A 25,317-nucleotide genomic window follows, 5' to 3' on the forward strand; every position below is an offset into this window, starting at 1 on the left:
CTCAATCACCTTGCCCAAGTAACCAAGGGAGATTGGAGATTGGCCTGCAACTGTCCATCGCTAAGGGGTCCAGGGAAGGCTTCTTTAAGAGTGTTCTAACCATTGCCTCCTTCAGACAGTGGGGCACCCTACCCTCCCTCAGCGATGCATTTATGATATTAACTAGGCCACCTCCAACAACCTCCCTGCTACACAGAAGCAGCCAAGCCGGGCAGAGATCCAGAGAACAGGTGGTAGACCGCACTGCCCCAAGCAGCTTGTCCACATCCTCAGGAGTCACAGATTGAAACTGATCCAGTCTAATACTGCAAGAGGGATTGCTGGACACCTCCTCCATAGATCTTGCAGAAATAGTGGAGTCCAAGTCAGCCCGAGTACAAGAGATCTTATTTGCAAAGAACCCATTAAAGGCTGGCTTAGGCATAGTAACAGTGACATGGTGGAAAAGTTGGCAACTTTACTGCAGATTTAAAAATCTATTTTTCTGAAAAGATGCACTTATGTAGAGTATAATTTACTGTCACTTTACACCGCAGTTTAAGAAATCTTTTATTTCTAAGTGTGGCCGTGCTTTAAATGTCAAACAGCAGGCGCTGGGATATTAAATCCTTCAAGTTATCTTCCCCTCACCCCACTTCACTTCTCCCCATCTTAAACATTCTAAATGTTTTGCTAGTAATTTGGATAGGCACATACATTGCAATTATGATCCTCTTGATGAGTGTTGAAATTACCTTAATCCGTCAGAAGAAAAACAGTTTTATGGAAATCAGATGGTTCCTAATCTTTTAAATAAGACTCTCTTGCTTGCATTTTATTTTATTTTATTTTTTATTCCTTCCTTCCTTCCTTCCTTCCTTCCTTCCTTCCTTCCTTCCTTCCTTCCTTCCTCCTGTGCAAGGCTCTTCTGAGTTTGACAGAATGCAGTGTGAAGGTGCAGTGAAGGTGGGAAAGCCACAAACTGAATGTCAATTGTCATGCTTCAATGTAGTGCGACCCTGACATAAAATGTTGGAAATAATAGTAATAATATATTATTTTAAAATAATAATTATTAGAAATAATTACTAGAAATACAGTGGTCCCTCGACTTACAATGTTAATCCGTTCCGAACGCACGTTCGGAGGTCGAAATTTTCATAAGTCAAAGGGCGCATCCACGGAGGTCTGAAAACATTTGTAAGTCGAGAAAGCCGCATCTAAAAATTCGTAGGTCGAGTAAGCCGCATCTAAAACGGCAACGACTTCCGGTCTTTTTTGTCATTCGTACCTCGAAAACATCGTAGGTCGAGTAGTTCGTAGGTCGAGGGACCACTGTAATAATTATTTCTAGTAAGGGTATGTTTACAGACTCACGGAGGGGGGGCCATGGCAGACCTTGATGTGCCCAAGAAAGGCATCAAATTCCCCCCCCTAGAGATGCACCTCCTCTTCTGCCAGATGCTGTCACCTCTTTTGCACACAAGCACATGCACACCCAACTGTGAGTCCACCTTCTCCTCCTCTGGGGTTTTCTGTGCAGTGTGTGCTTTTCTGTGCTTTTCTGTGCAGTGTGCACCTCCTGTACTTGATCCATTTGATCACCTGTTTTAGTGCACCTATTTGAAGACTTTGTGAAGAGTCTGCGTGTGAGTGGCATAGTAACTGCTAAGCAAAGAGCTGTTCCAATGACAGGGAGAAGAAGTGGGAGGCAGATAAAGTACAGGTAATGGTGGTGGGGCACCTTGCTGCCCCTTTGGTGCCCTAATAATCTGCTACTCTAGGTCAGGGATTCTCAACAGAGGGTGCCCAGATGTTATTGGACTTCAACTCCCATAATCCCCAGCCCCAGTGGCCTTTGGTTGGGAATTAATGGGAATTGAAGTCCACTAACATCTGGGGACCCAATGCTGAGAATCCCTGGTCTAGGTGACCATCTTTCCTCACCTCATGGAAGAACCACTCCCAGGGGGGAAAGAGATCATATCTGTAATCCTCCTATCACAGAGCTTTCTCTCTATGGTTCTCCACCCGTATGATCCTGTCCTTGTTCCGAATTCTCTCCTGAAGCAGAGAAGCCAGTTTTCTGAACCCCTTAGTTAATTTCTGACTATTAATGTGGACTTCCAAATCAAGCGCTGAGAGCAAAATATCTATTCCTTTCCTTGCAATGGAAGAGCAGATTATTAGAACTGAACATTGGTAAGGACTCTTCAGATACTTGTTGGTCCTGCCACAGTTTTTGCATGGTAGAAGAGGATTGTGTGTGTCCCATTCCACTCCACTCTTCAGCTAAGGTCACGTGTGATGAGAGTGCTTCATTAACATATATAAAGGCCATTGATCCATGTATTTATTTACTTACATTGCGGGGTGGGGGGAGATCTGCCTCTCACTTATATGGATTCCCAAGGAGGCTAACAATAACAAAAAAACCATTTATACAAAATTAACAGATGAAAAAAAATTAACAATTCCAATTCAGCAGCACACATTGACCTCCATTAAAAGTCAATGACAGGAAAAAGCAATTCTTTTAGTTGTTTTCTACTAACACCTTCAGAGTAGGAGAGTGCCAGCCGGCAATGAGAAGGAGTTTTAGAGACAAGGTGCCACAACTAAAAAGGCCCCGACTCTGGTTGCCACTCAACTCACCTCAGAATGTAGTGTCACTCTGAGCAGGGACTCTGAAGAAGGTCCAAATAGTCAGGTAGATGAGGATAAATAGGAAAGGAGGCACTTCTTAGGCGAAGGATGGGATAAACATGAAAACCTTTTAAAATGGCATGTACAATTTTGTACCAAACACACGACCCATTCAGTGAGCCCTTTCACATGATCATATGCGGGTGGTTCCGGGGCAGTAAAGAGCATCTACCCTGATAGCCATAGATGAGCACAACCTTGGTTTGGATCTGCAAATTCAACACACAGACGATCCAGGCAGTAGCAGTCTCCATTACTGAAATCGGGAGCTGGGTCCTCTGAGGACTGAAATAGCTATCCCAGAAATGCATTGCACTAGGGGACCAGAAACCCTGATTACATCATCAGCTGTTCTCTGATTGGCCATGGAAGGGCAGGAAGGCATTGCAAGCCAATGCCTCGTCTGAAGGCATTGCAGGCAAAGGATAATAGAGTGTGCTTTGCACGCCTAGAGCACCCGTCTGATGGTGGAATCCCCCAAGGATATCTGGTGGCCGGGAAAACAAGTCCTGGCCTCTGTTGATCAACACTGCCGGGAGCAGTGTGGATTGTGTGGGTGCACAGCTCATGTGCCAAAGAAGCTACCATCGATGATCTGGGGGAAGGTAGGCTGAACCCTGCCTTCCCTCCCCACTCAATCATCTGCCCACTCGGTCGTGTGAATAGCCTCAATGTGTGCATAACCCTAGTGCCTCAGAATGGGGAAAATGGATATCCAGCCTATCTGTGGCTTGCCTTCCAAGTATTTTCTTTTTCCATATAACACCTTACTGTTGCTCCCAAGGCTGTGTTTATTGCTATTGATTGCCTGTGATTTGTATTCTTTGTGAAGCATATTTAACCAGAAGAGAACAGATTCACTCTTCCTTTCTCGTCAAAGCCTTGAGCAGATAAAAATTCTTCATTCTATTAGCACTGCTGAGATATAACATCTCACATAGAATAGTTTGTTAGGAGCTTGCAGTTTGAGGGTTTTTAAAATTGGCATGCTCTTGTCTCCAGTGTTTGAGTAAGGAAGTCTTCATTCCCCTTAGGGGATGGGGTAATAGCTCAGTGGTAGCCCATCTGCTTTGCATGCAGAAGGTCCCAGGTTCAATCCCTGGTATCTCCAGGTATGGGCTGGGAAAGACACCTGCCTGAAACCTTGGCGAGCTGCTGCCAGTCTGTGTAGACAATAATGAGCTAGATGGATCAATGGTCTGACTCAGTATAAGGCAGATTCCTATGTTTCAGAAAGGCCTTTGGTTTCACAGGGCTGCAGGTCCCCCCTAACGTTTGAGGAGTTCCCTCCTCATTTTACTTAACTCCCCTGCCAAATGAATTAATTCAGAGGTTCCCAACTGAACTACAACTCCCATTATCCCAAGCTACAGTTTATTGTAGCACGTTCTAAACTGTCTGGGAATATTAAAAATTAACAAATCGCCAGGGCCAGATGGCACCCACCCAAGAAACCTTAAAGAACTCAAATGTGAGACTGCTGAGCTCCATGCAAAAATATACAACTTACCCCCACAATCAGGCACTGCACCAGAGGACTGGAAAGTAGCCAATGTAACACCAATTTTCAAAAAGGGGTCCGCGGGGGATCTGGGAAATTAGAGGCCAGTTAGCTTAGCGTCTGTTGCAGGCAGATTGATGGAAAACATTCTGAAGGATAAAATTCTTAAGCATATAGAAGAACAGGCCCTGCTGGGAGAGAACCAGCATGGCTTCTGCAAAGGTAAATCTTGCCTCAGAACCTTTTGAATTTCTTTGCGAGTGTCAACAGGTATGTGGATGAAGGTGATTCATTTGACATAGTATTGATTGATTGATTGATTAAGTGCCGTCAAGTCAATGTTGACTCTTAGCAACCTCATAGATAGATTCTCTCCAAGATGATCTGTCTTCAACTTGGCCTTTAAGGTCTCTCAGTAGTGCATTCATTGCTGTTGTAATCGAGTCCATCCACCTTGCTGCTGGTCTTCCTCTTCTTCTTTTTCCTTCAACTCAGCATTATGGACTTCTCAAGGGAGCTGAGTTTTCACATAATGTGTCCCAAGTATAAGAGTTTGAGCCTGGTCAATTGTGCTTTGAGTGAAAATTCTAGATTGATTTGCTCTATGATCCATTTGTTTGTTTTTCTGGCTGTCCATGAGCTTTCAACAAAGTTCCTCATCAACGTTTCTTGAGAAAGCTTAGCAGTCATGGCATAAAGGGACAGGTTCACGTGTGGATTGGTAACGGGTTGAAGGACCGGAAACAGAAGTTAGGTATAAATGGAGAGTTTTCACAATGGAGTGAAGTAAGGTCCCTCAGGGATCTGTACTGAGACCGGTGCTCTTTATCTTGTTCATAAATGATCTAGAAGTTGGGGAAAGCAGTGAGGTGGCCAAAGTTGCACGACACCAAATGCTTTCAGGTAGTGAAATCCAAAATGGATTATGAGGAGCTCCAAAAGGATCTCTGCAAACTGGGAGAGTGGGCAACTAGATGGCAAATGCGGTTCAATGTAAGCAAGTGTCAAGTGATGCATGTTGGGGCAAAAAAACCCAACTTCACATATATGCTGATGGGGTCTGAGCTGTCAGTGACTGACCAGGAGAAGGATCTTGGAGTTGTGCTGGACAGCTCATTGAAAGTGCCGACTCAATGTGCGGCAGCTGTGAAAAAGATCAATTCCATGCTTGGAATCATTTGGAAGGGGTTTGTCAGGGCTATAAGCCACCTTTTGCCACAGAGGCAAGATGCCTCTAAATACCGATTGCAGTGCAGCAACAGCAGGAGAGAGGGCATGCCCTCACCTCTTGCCTTTGGGATTCCCAGAGGTATCTGGTAGGCCTCTGTATGAAACAGGATGTTGGACTAGATAGGTCTTGGGCCTGATCCTTCAGGGCTTTTCTTATGTTATGATGCCCAGCCTGGGTTAGGCTGTGCATGAGAACTGCTGGGATTGGGCCTGATTCTGATGGCCCCACTTTGTAGCCCGGCTCTTAGCCAACGATAAGGGCTCAACGGAGCCCTTAACCAGGGCTCCGGGATCGTGTGTTCCCTGAGGCTTTATTTAGCCCCAGTGGACAGAGAGACAGGTGCCTAGAGTGCCCATCTCCTGGGGTAATCCCCCAAGGCATCATGTGTGTTGTGTGGTGCATGGTGGAATCTCCGTATGGCCGGGCATTGTCCCACCCTTCAGAGCTCCATGCTGCAAGCACACAGCAAAGCGAGTATTGTTTGGGAGTGCAATTTGTGCTCCCAGCAACTCTGCAGGCATTGTCTGGGGGGAAGCTGAGTTTGACCAGCCTCCCCCCTGCCCGCCCACCCAGTCCTGTGAATGACTTTGTCGAGTTGCTTCTGAATAAAGCCTTAGTTAGGCCAGCATAAGACGTCTTTGAGTCTACAGGGGAAGCAGCTATAAAATGGCAAGCTTGGCTCTCTAGCTCTTGTTGAACTACAACTCCCATGATCTCCAGTCACCATTTGTTGGGGCTGGGGATGGTGGGAATTGTAACAGCTCGAGAGGCAGGCTTGCCTAACCCTGATGTAGAGAAACCCGCCAGAGAGATAGGTGCATATGTTTTCCCCCAGTAATGGAATCTGAGAGAAAGGATGTGTGGGAAACAGAGAAAACTTCATTCCAAAGAACAATCAAAGCTAGATTCATATCACAGGTGGTTTTTTTTAATACTGTTCAAAAAGTACCTGACTCTACATAAACACCAACTATAACATGATGTAGGCAACCAAGAAACAAGCAAATGTATTTTTTCTTAAAATGCTAAAATAAATTACATTTTTTGTACAAGTAAGAAAGCAAAAAACAGAGCTGATAAAAAGGTTAAGATTTTGTTTAATGAAAAATCAGTCTCAGTTCACATCAGAAGAATAACTTTACATTCTCTATTGTTTTAATAGTTTTTAAAGCGGCAACAACGTTAAAAAAAAAAGAACCCCATATACTCACAGAATGTTCCAAAACCAAGTTGTCATAATAGGTTATTAGCAAATTAAAAAATAATTACAAGCACTTGTAGCCCACACAATATTGTTTAGAATTGGCACCGTCTCTCTAAAACATCTATATCCTATATAGATTTCTAATTATACAAATATCACCAGCAGCTGCCATTGAATCCTATTAGTACACGTAATATACGTAATATATTTGTTCACATTTGGCAGATCAGAGCGAGTTGGCATTTAGCAGGCGGCACTGTCTCTGATATCGTTGCGCTATCCTTGCTCAGACAAGACAGACTCAATCAATCATGCACACTGATTCCTTACTGAGATGAGAATATTTTGAGTTCCCTTCACTGATCTGTAACTTTTGAACAACATATAGCGATACGGTGGTGGTGTTATTTCACAGTATAAAATAGAAGAGATCTTGATAGCTTGGGTGCAAGAAAAAGCGGTAGCATAAAAGCAAAGTTGCACTATTCAATTGAAGCCTTCAGCAGTCCCCTATGAGGTTTCTCCATGGACATTTCTCCTGTGGAGGAGGAAATGGAAATTCCTGGGTTGTAAGTTAGGAGAATGCAGTAGAACCAAGAGGTGCCTCTTAGCGCTTGTCTGGAGACAAGTTCCCTATACTCTCAGCTGGGTGTTGTAGCTCACAACCAAGTATGCAAGAAACATGCCAGGGGAAGCCAGGTACATCTTTCCCTCATATACCCCAGTGGAGACCACCAGAAGCAATCTGAATGGACTCATCAGCCTGTGTCAGTCTTATGCCAGTAACATCATCACACAAGCCAGCAGAGAGCTGTCATTCACATCCACTATTTCAAAGAAAAACAAAATGGCTGCCCTTGTGGACATGCTCTATTTCAAGATGAATTCCTATCTGAACGAGCCCTTATTTATGGAGATCACACTCCCATGTCCTTTGGCACATTCTGCAATTTGCTACATTTCCTTCTTAGACTTCAGGATGACAGTAAACCTGGGGGGAAATATTAGATTGGGGGAGCAAATGTGTGGATGCTTGATTTCCTTTCCCTTTTTCCTGCTCCACTGTCTCTAGTACCCTTGGACAAATGCTACTAAAAGGTCAACTATCTTTGTCCAAGCGAGCAAAAACATAAAAATGTAAGGCCCAATTTACGAGCCCATCTTTTTTTGGATTGATGTTGACACAAGTTGACATTGGGGGTAGCGTTTCTGTTTGAAATGGTCTGGCATATGTCCAGCACCTTTCAAACTATGGCCAAATGAAAGTTTGACTGAACACTTGTAACTCAACACATTTCTAATTCATGGCTTTGAAGAAAAGAAAAAGCATCCCCATTCCAATATTCTCTATGCAAAATTCAAACATCCACCTTGGAAACACTTGTTTCTTAGCAACTTTTGAATCTGAAGTTCATATCAAATTTTGCATCTTCATATCTATAAGGTTGTGGGTAGCAAATTTCAGTGATGTGGCATGTTTGCTTCCCACATGAATGAATTTGAACATCAATACGTTTCTTGCATTTGCATTCAGAAGTCTGAAAAATTATCCACATTCCAAACATTCCACATTCAAAAACACCCAAATGTTGACATTAGAAGTTCATTTTTCTTCATGAATTCTGAACTTTACTAACACTTAACATCCACACAAATACCCCAATCTAGTGATTTATTGTCAGAGTAAGGACTCCAAATCACACAAGAAATTTTCAGGTAAGAAGAAATAAGGCTGAAAACTAGACTAAGTTATGCAGTAGTGCTGCTCAGGAGTTGCTTTAAAGGACTATTTAATTCCAATAGGACTTCTGTCGAGTAATTTAGTCAGAATGCCAGCCACTGTCTTTCTTTACAGGGGTATCCCCCCCCCACTCCTTAGATACATGGGGTTGCATCCAAAATTTCTCATCCTATGAAAAAATGAATCTTTTTCCAACAGAAGGAAGCTTCCTCTGAAGGAAGGATCCCTTCCTCTGGAGGATGCTTCTTCTGTCAGAGGAAGGGAACTTTTGGTTCATACCAGTGGAATTTTCCCATTCACTTCACTTGAGGGGATCGTCCAATGAATGCAAAAAAAAAAAGATCGTGTTGGAGCTCCATGTTTGCATTAGAGCATTCATGGAGACTTTGACTAGGGCACAACACAGTCTGAGGCTTGGTTCACACATGCATGATCATCACTCCATAACTGGAGCAGCAAGTGGTACTTGCATGTGTGAATGTGCTAGCACACATCAAACACCACAGGTAATACTTTCATGCTACTACCAACACAATGCTTTGCAGGGGAGTAAGTTCACATTGTCAACTATTAATCATTGCTTGCAAATTCATACTGTTCATGTATGGTTATTTTATGCATGCATTTTAAAATCTTTTTAGTTTGAGCTCTGTTTTTATTTTTTACCTTAATATTTTAATGGTGTAATTTTTATAGTCTTGTTTTAACTTTTCTGTGTGAACCGCCTTGGGATTGTTTTAATGAAAGGTGGCATACAAATTTAACAAATAAATAAATAAATAAATAAAATGTGTACAGCAACCCCGAGACACAGACTTTGCTGCTGGCTTCTACTTCTCAAGCACATTCTAACCTCAATTAATTTTTTAAAAATGATTATTTGATAGTTATACATTGACATGTGAAATGTGGGAATTCAAAAGCAGATTCAATTACTCAGATACAGCTCAAACTGTGGCAGCTTTGGGAATGTTGGGAATGTTCTTGGATGCACTCTCCATGTATGCAAGATGATGATGAGCACCTGCTCTGCACGCAGAAGGTCCCGGGTTCAATCCTTGGCATCTCCAGGTAGGGCTGGGAGAGACTCTTAAGTGAAACCTTGGAGAGCCCCAATCGCTATAGACAATACTGAGTTAGGTGGACCAATGGTCCAACTCAATATAAGGCAGCTTGCTGTGTTCCTATCTGCACATCACAATATGTGAGATAATTACTTTTGGCAGTGACCTAACCTAATCCCAGTCTCAATTACAATCGAGGATACTGTGTCAAATCTGTGATTCTTTATTAAGATACGGGAGTAAAGGAACCAAGAAAGTTCTCAGCATTCAACTTTTTATGAACTACCAATATATACTCACAATAGACTGTCCCAGCATGAAAATGGCAGCATCTTCCTCATATGTTTTCCTCATATTGGGGCAACAGTAACCTGTTGTTTAAATAGGGGTTAAACCCTCTTAGCGAGACCTCACCCTGATGGCATGTTGCAGCTGATGTTCATCTGAACTGGCTCCTTGATAAACTTTTCAGGAAACCTAGGTTTCCCCACAACACTAGACTGAATACCAGTTGCAGGGGAGTAACAGCAGGAGAGAGGGCATACTCTCAACTCCTGCCTGTAGGCTTCCAGCGACATCTGGTGGGCCACTGTGTGAAACAGGATGCTGGACTAGATGGGCCTTGAGCCTCATCCGGCAGGGCTGTTCTTTTGTTAACACAGTTTGAAACCTACTTATGTTTGGTCTCTCCACTTTCAGGATATTCTCCTTTGTCGTAACACTTTGCCAGACAGTCTCTATTCCCACTGCCCACTCTGCCTTAGACTCATGTCATCTAAAATCTTCACTGCCATATCTTCCTTGTGCATCTTGCCAAGGAAGGCAACTTGTGCCACAATGCACTTTTGGTCCACAAGACTTATGGTGATGTTTACGTTTATTGCTGACAGCCAAATTCATTTTGTTTTCATGGCGCCCTGATTATTTGTGAGACCACAAAAGCCTTGTATCAATGCCCTGGGTTATTATTATTATTATTATTATTATTATTATTGCATATCCTATGGACATGGCCTCCTACCCAGCCAAAATGAGTCATGTTTAAGCTCCACTGATATAAATGTGATGAACTGGCTGTTACAAACCGAAGCCCCATTGATTATAGTAGGACTGATGTGTAGACGCTAACCTTAGCTGGATTGGTGTTTGCAGGACAGCTGCTCTGATTCCACCTGGTGTCTTGACATGTGACCAGTGGATGTTGATGCAGTTCTGTATTGCCCAAGTCAGATGTTGCTGCTCCCCCTGCTGGCTAGGAGGACAATGACGGCCCAAGTAAAAGGAAGTGTCAGATTGCTGTGTACTATTGTAATATGTTACAGCTCCCCATGCCTTGGGTGATTTTGCTGCTGGTCTACTGAGCTATGGAGAAGAAAGTAGCACAATACAGTGGAGGCAAGCAGAAATACAGGCCTGACTCTGTCTTATCATCCAGTCTGAAGATCCTCATGCTCTAATCCAGGGATGCTGTCAGTGCCACTTATGGCACCAGTAACCCACCACCTACTGGAACACATCTCTCATCAAAGCAAACCATGATGATCTGGTATGAATGGCTTTGATCAGTGGACTTTCACCAGCCCACAACAAAACACAATTTCCTCCCCTTATCCATTCATATGTGAAACCTACTTTCCATCTCTATTGTCTCTCCGAGCTTATCTACACAACAAACCTACATGGGTTTAATACATAGCCTAGTACAATATAACTGGCAGTGACTCCCCAGTGTCTGAGGTATTGAACCTGGGACCGTCTAGCTTTGCATGTAGCCACAATTTATTGTGGCAGGGGATGATGGGAGTTGGAGTTCAACAACAGCTGGAGAGCCAGGGTTGCCTACTCCTGCTCTACATGCAATGTTTGTGCTCTCCCATTGAGTCATGGTTTTAGCTAGGATCTGAATCCACCATCTACATTGTCTCTTACTAGGCACATTAGTGCTCATGATTTTGGTCAACCATATTTATTCTTCTGCTGAAAGTTTCCAGAGTTTTTCCTCTGGAAAATCTTAAAACTGCAACGGATGTTCAAAGACTTCCTGCATTTTTGCAAACAAGGAACAATCACCTCTCCCCTCTGGGAATCACAAAACATTCCTATGGCAGTTTGAATTTGCATACTAGAAGTAAGTAAAGTTTGTAAAGTTATTCTTATAAATAAGTGCTACTTGTCCACAAAGCTCTAGCAGCATAATCAAATCATGTTCTGTCAATCACAACACTTGTCCCTCCAATCTCCTTAGTCCAAAATCAAGATCGGATGGTTTCTAGAGACATGCAAACCTGGTGAGAAATTTTGCTAATCTTGCTGGTCAATGACCAAATAAACTTATAACTAAATGTTTATTTCTCCTTGAAATTTCTGCAGATGCTCCACCTGAGCAGGACCTCTGAATTAACCTCAAACTTTGCTGTAGGTGAAAGCTGGCAGCAACTCTGTATGGTCTGCAGGAGATAACTTTCACCTTTCCAAACTCAAGAACTGCCCATTAATGTAGTGGAATATTGCACAGCCAACCTCTCAGACCATATGCTCATATCATCATCATTGCTGTCAATTGTGGGTCTACTCAGAGTAGAGTAAAATTAAGCCTCGGCACACGTAGGGGAAATTTAGCACACATGGCATCTTTCAGTTGCATTGGGTGAAGTGTTCTGCAAAGCCAACATATCCCCTGCCCCCTACACACTATTATTACACCTAATAAAATGTGCAACACTGTAAGAAATCTGAAAAGGGTTGGGGAGAGACTTGCATAATGACAACAGTGCTTGGATTGGGGAGGGTGAGGATGGATTTGGTAGTTTTCAACTACAGTATATATCGGATTTCAACCCATTAATTTTGTCTCAGAGGACTCAACTCAAGCCACTGGGAACATAATCTGCATCTCTATGCCCCATCAGCTGCATAACCCTGTCATTGGCTGAACTTCTTTGTTTACCTAGGATGGGCTCACACAAAGCGGGACCCTCCGGTTCCTCCAGTCTGAGGTATGGAGGGAACTTGAAGTCGGCGCTCCAAATGGTCACATATCTTAGTTGGTTGAAAGGAGCCAAGTGGAGCCAGAGATGCGCCCCCTGGATGCTATCCCAGCCTGCCTGGCCCTGCCATTCAACTGGAAAGCCTTTCCTACACCAGTTGCTTCCAAGTCCCAGTTGTAAAGGGGGCTGGCTTGCCTAGAACCAGCCAGAGGTTCATGAAGAGCATGGGCTCAGACATAATGTGCACCACAGGGGGAGCGACACCAAATCTTGGCTACACATCTAGGTTTCCTGCCCCAAGGAAACATGCACTTCCTGCCATAGGGTGGGTTCACACGACCACGGACAACTAGGTAACCAAGATTGCAGTAAGTTCCATGCTATGTGGTCTTAACATGTGGCACAGACTGAACTAAAGAACTGAGTTCTTTACACACAATATTTCCTGTGCTGAAAAAAAGAACACGGGAAGAAACGGTTGTTCGGATGAAGATGGCTAGTTAATCACCTTCAGCACTTTCCATTAACAGTTCAATTGAGTTGCACAATATAAAACCCAGGAGAGAACATCGTTTGAATGGTTCTGAGGTGGTGAACCATTGCTTCAGAAAGCTCTTTGCTCAGGATCGCGGAAGGGGGGCGGGGCACGGGACGAGGGCCCACAATTACTATTTGCACAGTATCCATGGCTACAAAGTAATAAGACAATTTTAAAAAATGCAGAGCAGTCTTTTTGCAAGGCTTCCTTCTATAAGGCTATCTTTGTATAAGGCTGTGTCGACTCCCTTGTGAACTGCAACACAAAATTAAACCAGAGTTTGGCACATGAGGGCAGCGGCTTTGAAGAAGGGGGTGCAATAATCAATGCGCATGCAGAGTTTCAATGAGAGGGAGAGCTTTGATTCATGCTTCTACCTATCAACATGATTTGATTTCTGTTCCTACATTCAGTCATTTCCCCTGTATATGAAGATATTTAAAGTAACATAACAGCAGGAAGTTCAGGAAGTTATAGAACCACCACTCAGATAGAGGGGTGTGTGTGTGTGCTGGGGGGGGTGGGGCTGTCAATTACCTTCTAACATTGGATGAGCTGCTAAGAAACAAAAGAAAGACTTTGTTGTTCTGTATCTCTTTAAGTCTTTTCTGTTTTAGGATGTCCTCTGTATTGCTTTGAAACTTTTTTTTAAAAAAGCATGGTTCGCAGCTGCAATGCACAGGAAAGTAAACAACGCTAAAAAAAGGATGCTTGTTACAGAATAGCAAAATTTCCTCTCATCAGATTGTGACAATTTTCTTTTCCTCACCCTCATTCTTTCTGGGGTGGCTTCACGCAACTGCCGGCATCTCCCAAAGCCTGGGAAATGTTGGTAGAATGTGTTGGAAAACACAAGCATACACATTCCCAGCAGGCGTGTTGTGTGAACCTGGTCTGGTTCCTGTGCTGTCTGCCTGACATTCTGCTGACTTCCTGTGCCCACTGGGAATCATCAAGATGCAAAGCTGGGTGGAGAACTTCAGTAAATGTTGGTCAGACAGCGTAGGGACTGGATTTCAGTAGGTTCACACAACACACTCACCGGAAGTGGGTGCTTACAGTTCCCAATATTCTACCAACATTTTCCTGGCTTTGGAACTTGACAGGACTTGTGTGAAGCTGCCCTTGATTTGAGGAAGTGAATTATGAGCATGTAACCTTGTCCTGAATATCTTCCATTTATTCCACCAGGGGTGTAGCTATAATTGAGTGAATGGGTTCAAAGAACCCAGGCTCCCAAGCTCCCCCCCCCAGCTCCATTTCTCCCTATTTTCTCCATTACCCCCTTCATTCCAAGGGGCCACCAGAGAGAGGGGCAAACATGCCCCCTCTCCCCTAGCTACACCCCTGATTCCACTGTGTCCCCAGAATTCTCTTCCTGTGCTCCAAATTGGTCACAAAACTCCTCAAAGCAAGTCAATGTGTTGAGCCTCCCCAATGATACATGGGAACCGCTTCTCATGATTCAGTCACCACATGGAAGGTGTCTTAATATATCTGCTCATGTTCATTGCAGCCCAGTCATGTGCTCATTTATCACTTGATGAGTGAGACATCAAGTGACCAGTTCCGTGTCTTGGTTTGGCCTACACATGAAGCAGAAGGAGATCATTGTTGGAGATTAATGTTCTAGGTCCCGAGGTGCCATTCACACTGGTGTGTATGTGTCTTTCTCTGTGTGTGTGGGGGGGGGGGGTAAGAGGGGGGAAGGGAGAGAGGGAGAGGTGGAGGAGAAGGAGGGAGGATATATATGTGTATGTGTGTATATATGTGTGTATATGTATGTATGTGTGTGTGTATATGTATGTATGTGTGTATATGTATGTATGTATGTGTGTGTGTGTGTGTGTGTGTGTGTATATATATATATATATATATATATATATATATATATATGAAAGAGAGAGAGAGATTTAATGCTCCCTTATTTTTTTTTAAGTCCCTGCAAATATAAAACTAGCACAATAAGGAGCAGTCTCAGCTAGAACCTCTCTCTGTTCTATAGGTGTTTTGTTTTGTTTTGACTTGCAGGAAGATTTTTTTGTACGTGAGGGAGCACTGAAAAGGGCACCTTGCCACTAGCGTAAAGTGGTACAGTCCTCTCGACCACCACAGGATTCCAGATCTTCGTTCTGCTGCATGTGAGGACCAAGTCACAGAATGAATGTCTCAGGCAGAACATTCAAATCTCTTCATGTAGTCAAATCTCATGTCCTCGAGGGCTGTGTGACCCTCAGGGAATATTTTCAGCAGGCATAGAGGCTTCAGAATGAAAGGGAGACTAACAAAAATTGCCCCTCCCAGCACCAGTGCACCATTAGCCGCATGAGAGCTGCGTTAATCTGGATGTCAGCCAATGCTTTTCAGTGATGTCCATTCACACATTCACCTGTGCATCATCAAGTACTGATAAATCAAAGGACAAGAAAGCAAGTGATGTATGTGCATGTGTGAACAAGACTCTTTGCAGCAGCAATAATGAACATTTGTGTGTGATCAGCTTGCTGTGCGAACTGGGAGCCTTCCAACCACATAGTTTGCCTCCATCCCATTGCAGGCTGTTTATTAGGGTTGTCACTGGATTAAAGAAATCATATTCAAAGGAACTATACCAGTTCCAGTCACTTAATCTATCACTTAAATTTGCACATATTCACATGTTGGTAAAACAATTGTTCTGAAGACGCATACTCTTTTGCTTTTCAATGATACACATGTGTGTCATGACAGGCGCTAAATTAGAGGAAATATTCCCTCTAGTGAGAGAGAAAATATATGTCACAGGGAATGATGCAGGGCTATCTGCTTTCCCTGTTGTGCATGTGCAACAGATGTGCAACACTTGCGCAAGCAGACTGCAAGATATTTGGAACAGCTTGCCGCATTTGCTCATGTGGCCTTCTTGCATGGGTGCATCTTTGTTCATTGCACCAGTGCAGGGATTTCCAACTTGTGGTACTCCAGAAGTTTCTGAACAACAACTCCCATCATCCCCGGTCATAATAAACTGTAGCTGGGGATGATGGGAGTTGTAGTTCATCAACATCTGGAGTACCACAGGTTGGGAACCCCTGCATTAGTGCAACGTTAGTCTAGTCTAGATGTCAACCAACATTTATGAATTGCTTCTGTAGTGCAAAGCACCCAAACTAACAATGTTAACTAAAAAAAGACCATTAGGAAAGATTGGTCACAGCTTGAGGCATGGCAGCATGAACTTGGCAAGGCTGGGTGTCTCCTCAGGGCCCACAGAGTCTGAAGAGTCCTGCTCCAAACGCAGCATAATCTACTTTCCTAATCCCTAATCTAACCTCCACCAGATAAGGAAGACATGGACTGCAGAGTGGTGTCTTCCTGCGGGTGGGTTTGGGAGGTAGTTCTACTCAAGTGTTTTGTCAAGATGTCCACAAAAGCCTGGAGCTGGCTTAGACACCAACCAAATGGTGGGGTTCCTCACTCCTTTAATGCACGTAGCACATTGGCACACACAAAATGGCTGGTTGTGTGAAGCGGCCCTTGCAGTGAGGCAGTTTCAAGCACCTTGCATGTGATGCCTGGATCGTGAGAAGCACCCCTTGACATAAAGAAGCCCAAAAGCATCTTCTTGTGCATGGACCAGACTCAAGGAGACTGAAAGGGAAGAGAGGGAGCAAAGCCACATTCTGGGCCTGCTTTATCACCTTAAAAAGTGGGGAGGGAGAACAGTGGCACCTCAACCACTCTGTGCCCCTGAGGCAAGGTGTCAAATGCTGCCTCCTTGTGCATACACTTCCCCCTTCCTGTTAAAGTGAGGGGCAAGACAGCATCCTGTTGCCTCACTGGTACTCCAGTAATCTGCTGCCTGAGCCAACCACCTCATCTTGCCTCATGGAAGGGACACTCCTGAGGGGGACTCACTGCTTGGAAAGTGAAAAACCTGTGAAAAAGTGATGGTTGCCTCATGGACTACACGGCATTAAGAATTCACTCAGCAGACAGGGACACACAGCCTCTTGTATTGCAGTTCCCTCTGCTTGAAAGAGAATGGGCAGTAGTCTAGTACTCTGTCTCTCCATCAAAAGACAGGTGGGAAGGGCTTGGAAGAATCTCTCGCTTCCTGACAACTGCCTATACCTCCCTCGAGAAACCCGCCTCATTCTTTGACTGCTCTCAGAGAAAAACGTCAGACAGTCCATCGCTTCCTTACGAGTAAAAGACCTTTCAGCCTGATAAAAATTTTGAGCTGGCAATGTTAATGTAAGAATGTCCATAAAAATGTGTGAATTGAATTTCACTTGGGAACACAGCTATGCTATGGCTCCACAACGCTGCTAGAAAGAGAACATTTTCCTTAACATTTGCCCTGATCAGGGAATTACAAAACAGTACTCCAGAAAATATTATTAATTTCTTTTTTGCTACTCCATTATTGGTTGGCAACATGGTGAAATAGTCAGGAAATCCTCCTGGAATTGTGTAGCTCTGGAGATGAATCCAATGTTGACAAATAAAAATTTAGATACTTATCTGAAGAGAATTTTTTTCCCCTCATAAACAAATCTGTCAGATGAGAAGTCTTTTTTTTAAGCCCTCTGTGACTGCAGTCAATCGCTGCAATGCATCAACTTACGTTTGTCAACATGCGGTGCACCGCTGTGTACATAATACGCTTTTGCCAAAATGGTTAGTTGTTACAGAATAGGTTACTATTAGTTGAGATCTTCATTAAAAAAAAAAAAAGAAACAAACACCATAAACCAAAACGAAAAGGAGCTGGATAGTTTGGTCCCAGGTCTCAAGTCTGTTAGAAAATGTACATTCAATGTTTGGTCTTCTATGTCTTGATAAAAGATCAAGGTTCACTTCCAGGTTAAGGAATCCAAGTAAACAAGCACTGGACCGCTGTTTACAATCGCCACCCTTTTCTCTCCCTGTTGTACGCATCAACAGTTCATTGTTGTATACTAATGCAAAGCACTTGGTATGTAAGTGATTTAAAAGACTCCTCAAAAGCCCTCCCAAATAGATGCAATTTTTTTTTTTCATTTAAAAGCCCATGTTTTTAAGGCCACAAGAATCTGCTTAAAGTTTTATTTTCTGTATGTGTATTTAAAAGAGCATACTCCATCTGTCATTTTCAAGTCTCCCTTCCGCGTTTTTTCAAGATGACCCATTATTCTCACTGTGTCTGTAAACACCGGAGATCCTGGAAGCTGGGCCTCCCCTCCCATTGACCTGAAGCTGTCGAGATCCAAGGTTGGACTTGAACTACATTCACAATGAAGAAGAACTTTGAGTATAATCTCTTATAATAAGCGAGTCATATTTCGGTGAGGAGGGGATACAAAGGGCAGATTCGGAGGCCGGGGAACTGGGAGAAGCGCTCCCAGAATCAACAGAGTCCCTGAAAGGAGAGGGAGGCGTTAAAGCCACCAGTTCTTCCAGTTCCGGCTTGGCTGCTGCTGGTGCTTCTGCTGCAGAAGGGCCTTCTTTGACACTCCCACAAGAAGGTTTCCTGGCCGATTGGGACGGTCTGTTGACCTCAATCGCAGGAAGTGGCTGGATCTCCGCAAACGTCGTCATGGTCGTAGGCAGCTGTATCTCTCTCGGGATTAGGTAGGAAGAACATAGAGGAGTCGCCACCATTGTCCCTGGTGTGGTAGTGGAAAGCATCATGGAGTTGAGTTCACTGATATTGGCTGTGAAACGGGTCACCACGCTGCTGATCTGCTCCATCAGAGAACCTTGGGAGGAACTGCTTCTCTGGGCTTGCTCTGTCTGAAAGGTTGAGGCATCGTCTTCCGTCCGGCTCAGTGAGGCAGTTCTGTGGCTCACTGTGCTGATGGGAGAGGGGGTTTGGACTCGGTACTGAGCTGGGTAGTGCTCTTCTGCTTCTGAGACATCATAAAGTGTTTTGGCACTGGACTCTGGAAACGTGGCGGTGGTGGTGGTAGCGGTCGTGGCGCTGCTGTGTCGGCTGCTGTCTGTGCTTTTTGAAAAAGGCTTGATCACTGCTGTTTGGTTGGGATTCTCTTTCTTGTTGATGTGAATGGAAAGCCTTTGCCAGAGGTGGGCTCCCCTACTCGTGCTCTTCTCATTCGGGGCCCACGTGACTGATTTCCCATTGGAGCTGCAATATGGAAGAGAGAGGAAGAGAGAGAGAGAGAGGCAAAGTGTAAGGGTTATGTAGGAAAGACTTAATGAAACGGTGAATTAAAAGCATCGATCTGATAGCCCCAGGGCATGGTTCTTGCAAAGCTGAATGTATAATATTTGCAGCTGCCATCGAAATAAGTATTAGCACACACCCGTGGATATAAACACTGTAGTTGTCAGTCAGCCTTGAAGTAAACAGTCACGATACCCAAGTGAACCTGCTGCTTACACTTAAATAATCTGTTTAGTATTAACGGTTTCTTTACCATGCTGAGGAGGTAAAGGACTCTGCAGGCATCACACAGCCTATGAGGCAAACCCTCATTATGCCACATATAACATTATGCCACACATAACACATTGGAAGTGTGTTGCACAAGGCCACACAGCAGTGTTCTTCATTGTAAGGCCTGGGGCCAGAGGAAGCCCACATCAATTCTCCCAGACAAATTGTTTCCTGGGCCTGTATGAAGCTTCAGCCAAAGCTGAATACTCTGCACAGCCCCCCTCATACCATGAGGAGATGACCTTTCTTACCATGCCGTGCTGTGCTTTTGCCCAATGCCAGTGAAGAGGCTCCTTAAAGGAAAATGGAGCCCTCTTGAGCCCCTGCCCTATCTTGGAAGGCATGCACAGACTGCTGGGAAGTCCAGCCTTTCCCAATACTTTCCCCACAGAGCTCTTAAGAGGGGGCTCCACCTTTCTTAAAGGGCATTCCCAGCACTGAGAAAAAAGTACTGTGCAGAGGTCACTCAGCGCCATGGAAAATGGTTCTCACATTGAAGGTATTTTTTTTGCCAAAGTGGCCCACACATGAAAAATAATGAAGATCACTCTAAGACACTGTGGACAGTGAATACGCCCACTCACACATTATGTTCAACACTCGCAAAATGAGTACACTGTACACTCATTTTATGAGTGTTGAACATAATGTGTGGACATAATGTGTACACTGTACACTCAAGTACAGATTTGTACCCAGGTATAGTCATTCACATGTTATGTTGAATGCAGGTACAGAAGTATACTTCCTGCCTGTACCATGCATTAGAAGGTCCTGTATCCAGGTTCACTTTTGAAATGAACACAGGTACAGCCATTCACACAAACACATGTACGAGTGTACAGACATCTGTACACTTGTACAACATAATGTTGGAATTGGGCTCACATAGAGCTTTAATTTGACATTTCCTCATTCTTGAGGGGGAAGAATTGCATGCATCAAGCCCATGGGCCTCTGTGTGGAGTGTCCATATCACAGGCTATTTATGTCTATGTGGTGAAGTCCATACATGCCCCGAAATCAGAAGAAGAGATTGGTAAAATTTGCTGCAAGACTGGGAAGTACAATATAGTACAAGTGACTACATGTACTCTGTGATATGATGATCACAGAGTATGGGGCAAATAACACAGAGATTATCACAGAGTATGGGGCAAACCCAGCCCCATAATCTAGTGGGTCACCACTAGAGATGTGCAAATTGATTTGAGTCAGATTGATTCAAGCTCGAATTGGGCCGATTCAAATAATCCAAATTTGAATCGAATCACTGTTAGAATAAGGGCCTGGTTACAGTGATCTGATGATTCAAGCTCAAATCGATTCGAGTGATTAAAGTGCCATTCTGGCAGGCTTTGCTGATTGGTTTTCTGGCACTGGTTTCTAGTTGGCTTAAGATCTTCTTGCTTCTTGGTTGGCTTGTTATCATACAAATTAAGTGTTGTCATGGGCAACTGTGGCCCCATTGGCTGGGTGGAAGGAGGAGGGAATGGGAACCAAAAAGGAGGGAATTTCAAAATGTTTTCAAAGGGCCTGGGGAGGGGAGGCAGAGAGAGCCCTTAGTATACCCTTAAAGAGGATACATAAGGAGAGGAGGAATGAATGAATCAAGGAACGCATGATTTTGTGGTTTTCTTTTCTCTGCACTGAGTATAATAAGCGGTACTATTGCTGCTAAATTAACTATCTGTTTTTGCTGGATCTCAGATTGACCAAGGCAGAACTTGGGTGCCTTCCTTCCTTGAGTTGTGGTTTGGTCTGTTTGTACATAGGAACATAGGAAGCTGCCATATACTGAGTCAGACCATAAGTCCATCTCGCTCAGTATTATCTCCACAGACTGGCAGCGGCTTCTCCAAGGCTGCAGGCAGGAATTTCTCTCAGCCCTATCTTGGAGAAGCCAGGGAAGGTACTTGGAGCCTAGATGCTCTTCCCAGAGCGGCTCCATCCCCTAAGGGGAATATCTTACACACTTCTAGTCTCCCTTTCATATGCAACCAGGGCGGATCCTGCTTAGCTTAAGGGGACAAGTCATGCTTGCTACCACAAGACCAGATGGTGTTGTGGTGAGAAATGGACAGTGGCAGCTCAGCTCTGTGTGTGTGTGATGTTTCTTGGTGATTTGAGTGATTTTCTTCATCCTGTCAGACAGTGTTTTCCCCCGAAGTCACAGGCTGGCAGCTGCCTTCTTTTTCTCCCAGATGCCCCTGAGAACGATGCTACTTAATGGAATAGTGTTGCTATGAATGGTCATCACAGAGTGTTGTTCTTGTGAGTTTCTTAGTGATTCACCTGGTGGCCAGGCCACCAGCCCACAAAATGGTGGCCACTAACCCACAGTCACCAGGTGAATCACCAACACAAAACAGGCAGTAGTCAAAAAAGGTAAACTGGGGGACTTTTAGCTCCCTTTGGTAAAAACATAACATCAGAAGAACTTTGCTGGATCTGGTGGTCCTATCTAGCCCAGCATCCTGTTTCCCCATGGTGACCCAGTAGATGTCTCTGGGAAGCCCCCAAGGAGATGAAGACATACCCCCTCACCTGTTGTTGCTACCCTCCAATTGATATTTCCCAAATGTGAGACAAAAGTTCTCCAATGAGAACGTTCAGTTCCGTCCTATCTTGCATAGATTCATTTCTCTCATGTAATCTCAGAATAGGATTTAAAAAGTCGAGGTGGGTGGGTAGTTGAGAATATTGTCCATTGGTTCAGGATGATTAAAAACCTGGTCTTGTTGGGAGTTAATTGTTTAATTACATACCACCTGCTGGACAAAATAGAAGTATGTCATTTAATAACCAAGGGGCATTGACTCTCTCATCTGAGGCTGCAACTGAATGCTGGGCCTTTTGCCATGTGGATATATAGAATGTGCCAACCTGTTTTTATTGCAGAGTCCTGTGTCACATTTATGTAGCAAATTAATCCTCTTCTTCCCCAAAGAGTGTCAGTCATAAAAACCAGTGGCATTTCCAGGAAATTGGAGGCACAAGGCCAGTTTCTGGGTTTTCAGCCTCGGGATGGATGTGTCACTCAGCCTGCATATCCAGGAGGTTTAATTGAGGGACAGTCAGCTCATATCACTGGCGTTCTCTTTGAGGGAAAACAGAGCAACGCACAAGTCTACAAGAGCTATCTTCCTGCCTCAAAGACGGAAGGCAAAGTTTTTGGAGAAGGAGATTGCAACAGCCCAACTTGCAAGAGGCTGTTAGTCTGAACTGGGCCACAGTGTCCAGAAAGTAGACGCATTTAAACACACACACACACACACACACACACACACACACACACACACACACTGTGGCAGATGAATCAAGCAAGTGAGCCAAGTCAGAGGAAGGCAACTCTCTTCTCAGGCATTAGCCAATGGACCCAATCCACAGACTTACATGCAACAAGACACTGAGGCTATTCGCAAGTGTGGGGCGGGGGGAGGCTTTGCCAACTTACCTCAGATAATTAACAGATTGCTTCTGGGAGTGTGTGTCATGCTCCCAGATGATCCATGCTGTTGTAAGCAGAGCAGATCTCCAGAGGCCGGGACAATGCACCCCAGTCTCCAGATATCCCACAATGCACCACACAACTAGCGCGGTGCATTGGGTGATACTCCCATGAGATGGGTGCTCTAGTCCCAGCAGCCCAAGCACAATCACGATTCCAGCGCTGGGGTTAAGGGTGCACTCCCACCCTTAAATTTGGGGTCCTCAAAGTGGGTTTAGGCAGTGCAGGGATCCATCCTGGTGCTGCACAGGAACAGCCGAACCCCGGCTCATGAGAACAGCGTACTGTGTGTGATTAGTACCACACAGTCCATGAGCCAGACCCACACATTTTGGGCATCATTGTGATTTGTGGCAATGTTTACCCCACTAGAGATGGAAAACAGGGACAGCATTGTTGCACTTACAGCCTTCTCTGTGTTATCACCCCTTCTTTATCCCTACCCCCAAATGATTCTAGTGAAAGCAAGGTGGTTTTTGCACAGAGAAAAGGGACAAGTTAGGATAACAATGAACAAATTGTTGTACTCTCCATAGAGTAATATACGGAGTAATCAAGAGAGTATGAGTTATCTATGGAGTATTCTATGGAACAATGGAGAACATCCCTGCCCATTTTTATGTCCATTCCTCTGACAATGACAACATTTTATAGCAGTGTTTGTGTCTTTAAAACTTTTCAAAGCTTTAAAAGCACTCTTGCAAATTTGGCCACTGCAGGCCCAATGGGCAGAACAAGAAAAGTATGCTAACTTTTCTGAAAGTTATCATGAAAGTATTGCAGCGCTATCACCTCTTTCCCCTTTCCCATCTCTAGGGCTGTAGACCTTGACAAAAATCACAACGAGCATCCATCCCCCCAGATAATACCAGCCACCCCAACTGGCTCACGTACTAACATGCAGAGCAAGGCACGTGGGTATGCATCCACACTGAGAGACGGAGGTGGAAAGACAGAAATGGAACCTGCACCCTCATTCATCCAGGGTAGGGATGTGGGCTGCATTGACGCACACGTGTGCATGTGGTTTGTCGGTCACTTGGTTTGCCTGCAGGCAACAACATCGAGGATTGACTCATAAGCAGGATTGGTAGGCTCTTGATCTGCTCTCTGCCCTGCACACAGTAGCAGCCGGTGAGGGCCCCACGGGGGGGGGGGGAGTGAGAGGCACCTTTAAGAGTAAATGAATTAGTGTTTATCTCCACTCTCGCCACACCTGAACGCTGCTTGGAAGCGACGCGCCGCCCAGCACCCCCTGCAGTGGGGGATGGCCTCTGCCACTCACCTGGCCTCCATGGAGCTGATCCTCCATCTGCAGCCAGGTGAGTGGTGGAGGCGATCCCCTGCCGCAGGGGGTGCTGGGCAGTGCACTGCTTCTTTGAGCAGCATTCAGGTGCGGCGAGAGTGGAGGTAAGCACCAATTCATTTTAAGAGAGGCACTCTTAAAGGTGCCTCTCCCCCCCCCCCCCGGATCCTTCACTGGCCGCTACTACCTGCACAGCAAGATCCAATATGGGGTCACTACATGCAGAACATCTGCTCTGTGTGTGGACATCCCCAACTGCATAGAGTAGCTGCTTGATCAGGACAAAGGCGTTCTGACCTGCAGACCTTGGGGACCCGGTCCGTGGCCTCTAAAGTCCAGAGGGGCCTCCAAAGGCCCAGGGGAACCTCCTGCCACCACCCTAACCCTGCCCTGTGGCGCCAAACTGCAGTGCCAAATACCTCAAGAATTCTAGCCATGCCAGGGGTGTGGGGGGTGTGGGGGTGAGCCGAGCATGCCTCCCCCACTCCCATGGTGGCAGCAGTGGGTTGAGTGGGAGCGACCACTGGGCTTGACCGTTTGGCCCAGTGGCCCTTGAGAACTGTGAAGAAGCTCCGTCCCCTCACCCCCACACCCTGGCCATGCACATGGCGCAGCTAGAATTCTTGTTTCGGTGCTGCGGTTTGGTGCAGTGGCGAGTTGGGGTGGCGGTGGGAGGCCCCCTGGGCCTTTGAGGTCCCCTCGACCTTTCGGCTCCACAGTAAAATGCAGGTTAGACTTTTTTATTATTTTTTAAAAATGACTTTTTACATTTTAACTCCCAGGGGTGGGGGTGGGGCTCCGTAGCCCTTTAGGCCAGGGCACCAAAATTACCTAGGTGCACCCTTGGATCAGGATATTGTGAGCCCTACTTGGAAATTCCTCCCACAACACCACATTCATTCAGATCTACAGCATGACTGAAATCCAACACAATGCCTGGGATGACCAAATGTGGCCATCTAATGTGAGACTTGAATCACCCACTTGCAAAACCATGGCCCCCTTCTTATCTGAACTCCCTGACTGCTATGCATCATTGCCAGAGTTGATATATTTAATTATACTGATGCTGCCAGCTGGAGAAGCCAAAGGGAGCTTAACATGGGACTTGCCATCTCCTAGGTGGAG

General features: G+C 44.9%; 1 protein-coding gene across 4 annotated transcripts in view; it reads right to left on the bottom strand.

The window, feature by feature from the left end:
* Positions 1–6,323: 6,323 nt before the first annotated feature.
* Positions 6,324–25,317, bottom strand: part of GRM5 (glutamate metabotropic receptor 5) — a 354,535-nt gene continuing 335,541 nt past the window's right edge. For all 4 annotated transcript variants that reach the window (XM_053306232.1, XM_053306229.1, XM_053306230.1 and 1 more), the window contains one exon: positions 6,324–19,060. In XM_053306232.1, coding sequence (XP_053162207.1) covers positions 18,205–19,060 — 856 coding nt within the window. In that variant the 3' untranslated portion in view covers positions 6,324–18,204. The remainder of the gene's footprint in view (positions 19,061–25,317) is intronic.

The sequence above is a fragment of the Hemicordylus capensis genome, chromosome 3 (assembly GCF_027244095.1).
Source record: "Hemicordylus capensis ecotype Gifberg chromosome 3, rHemCap1.1.pri, whole genome shotgun sequence".
Classification (NCBI taxonomy): Eukaryota; Metazoa; Chordata; class Lepidosauria; order Squamata; family Cordylidae; genus Hemicordylus; species Hemicordylus capensis.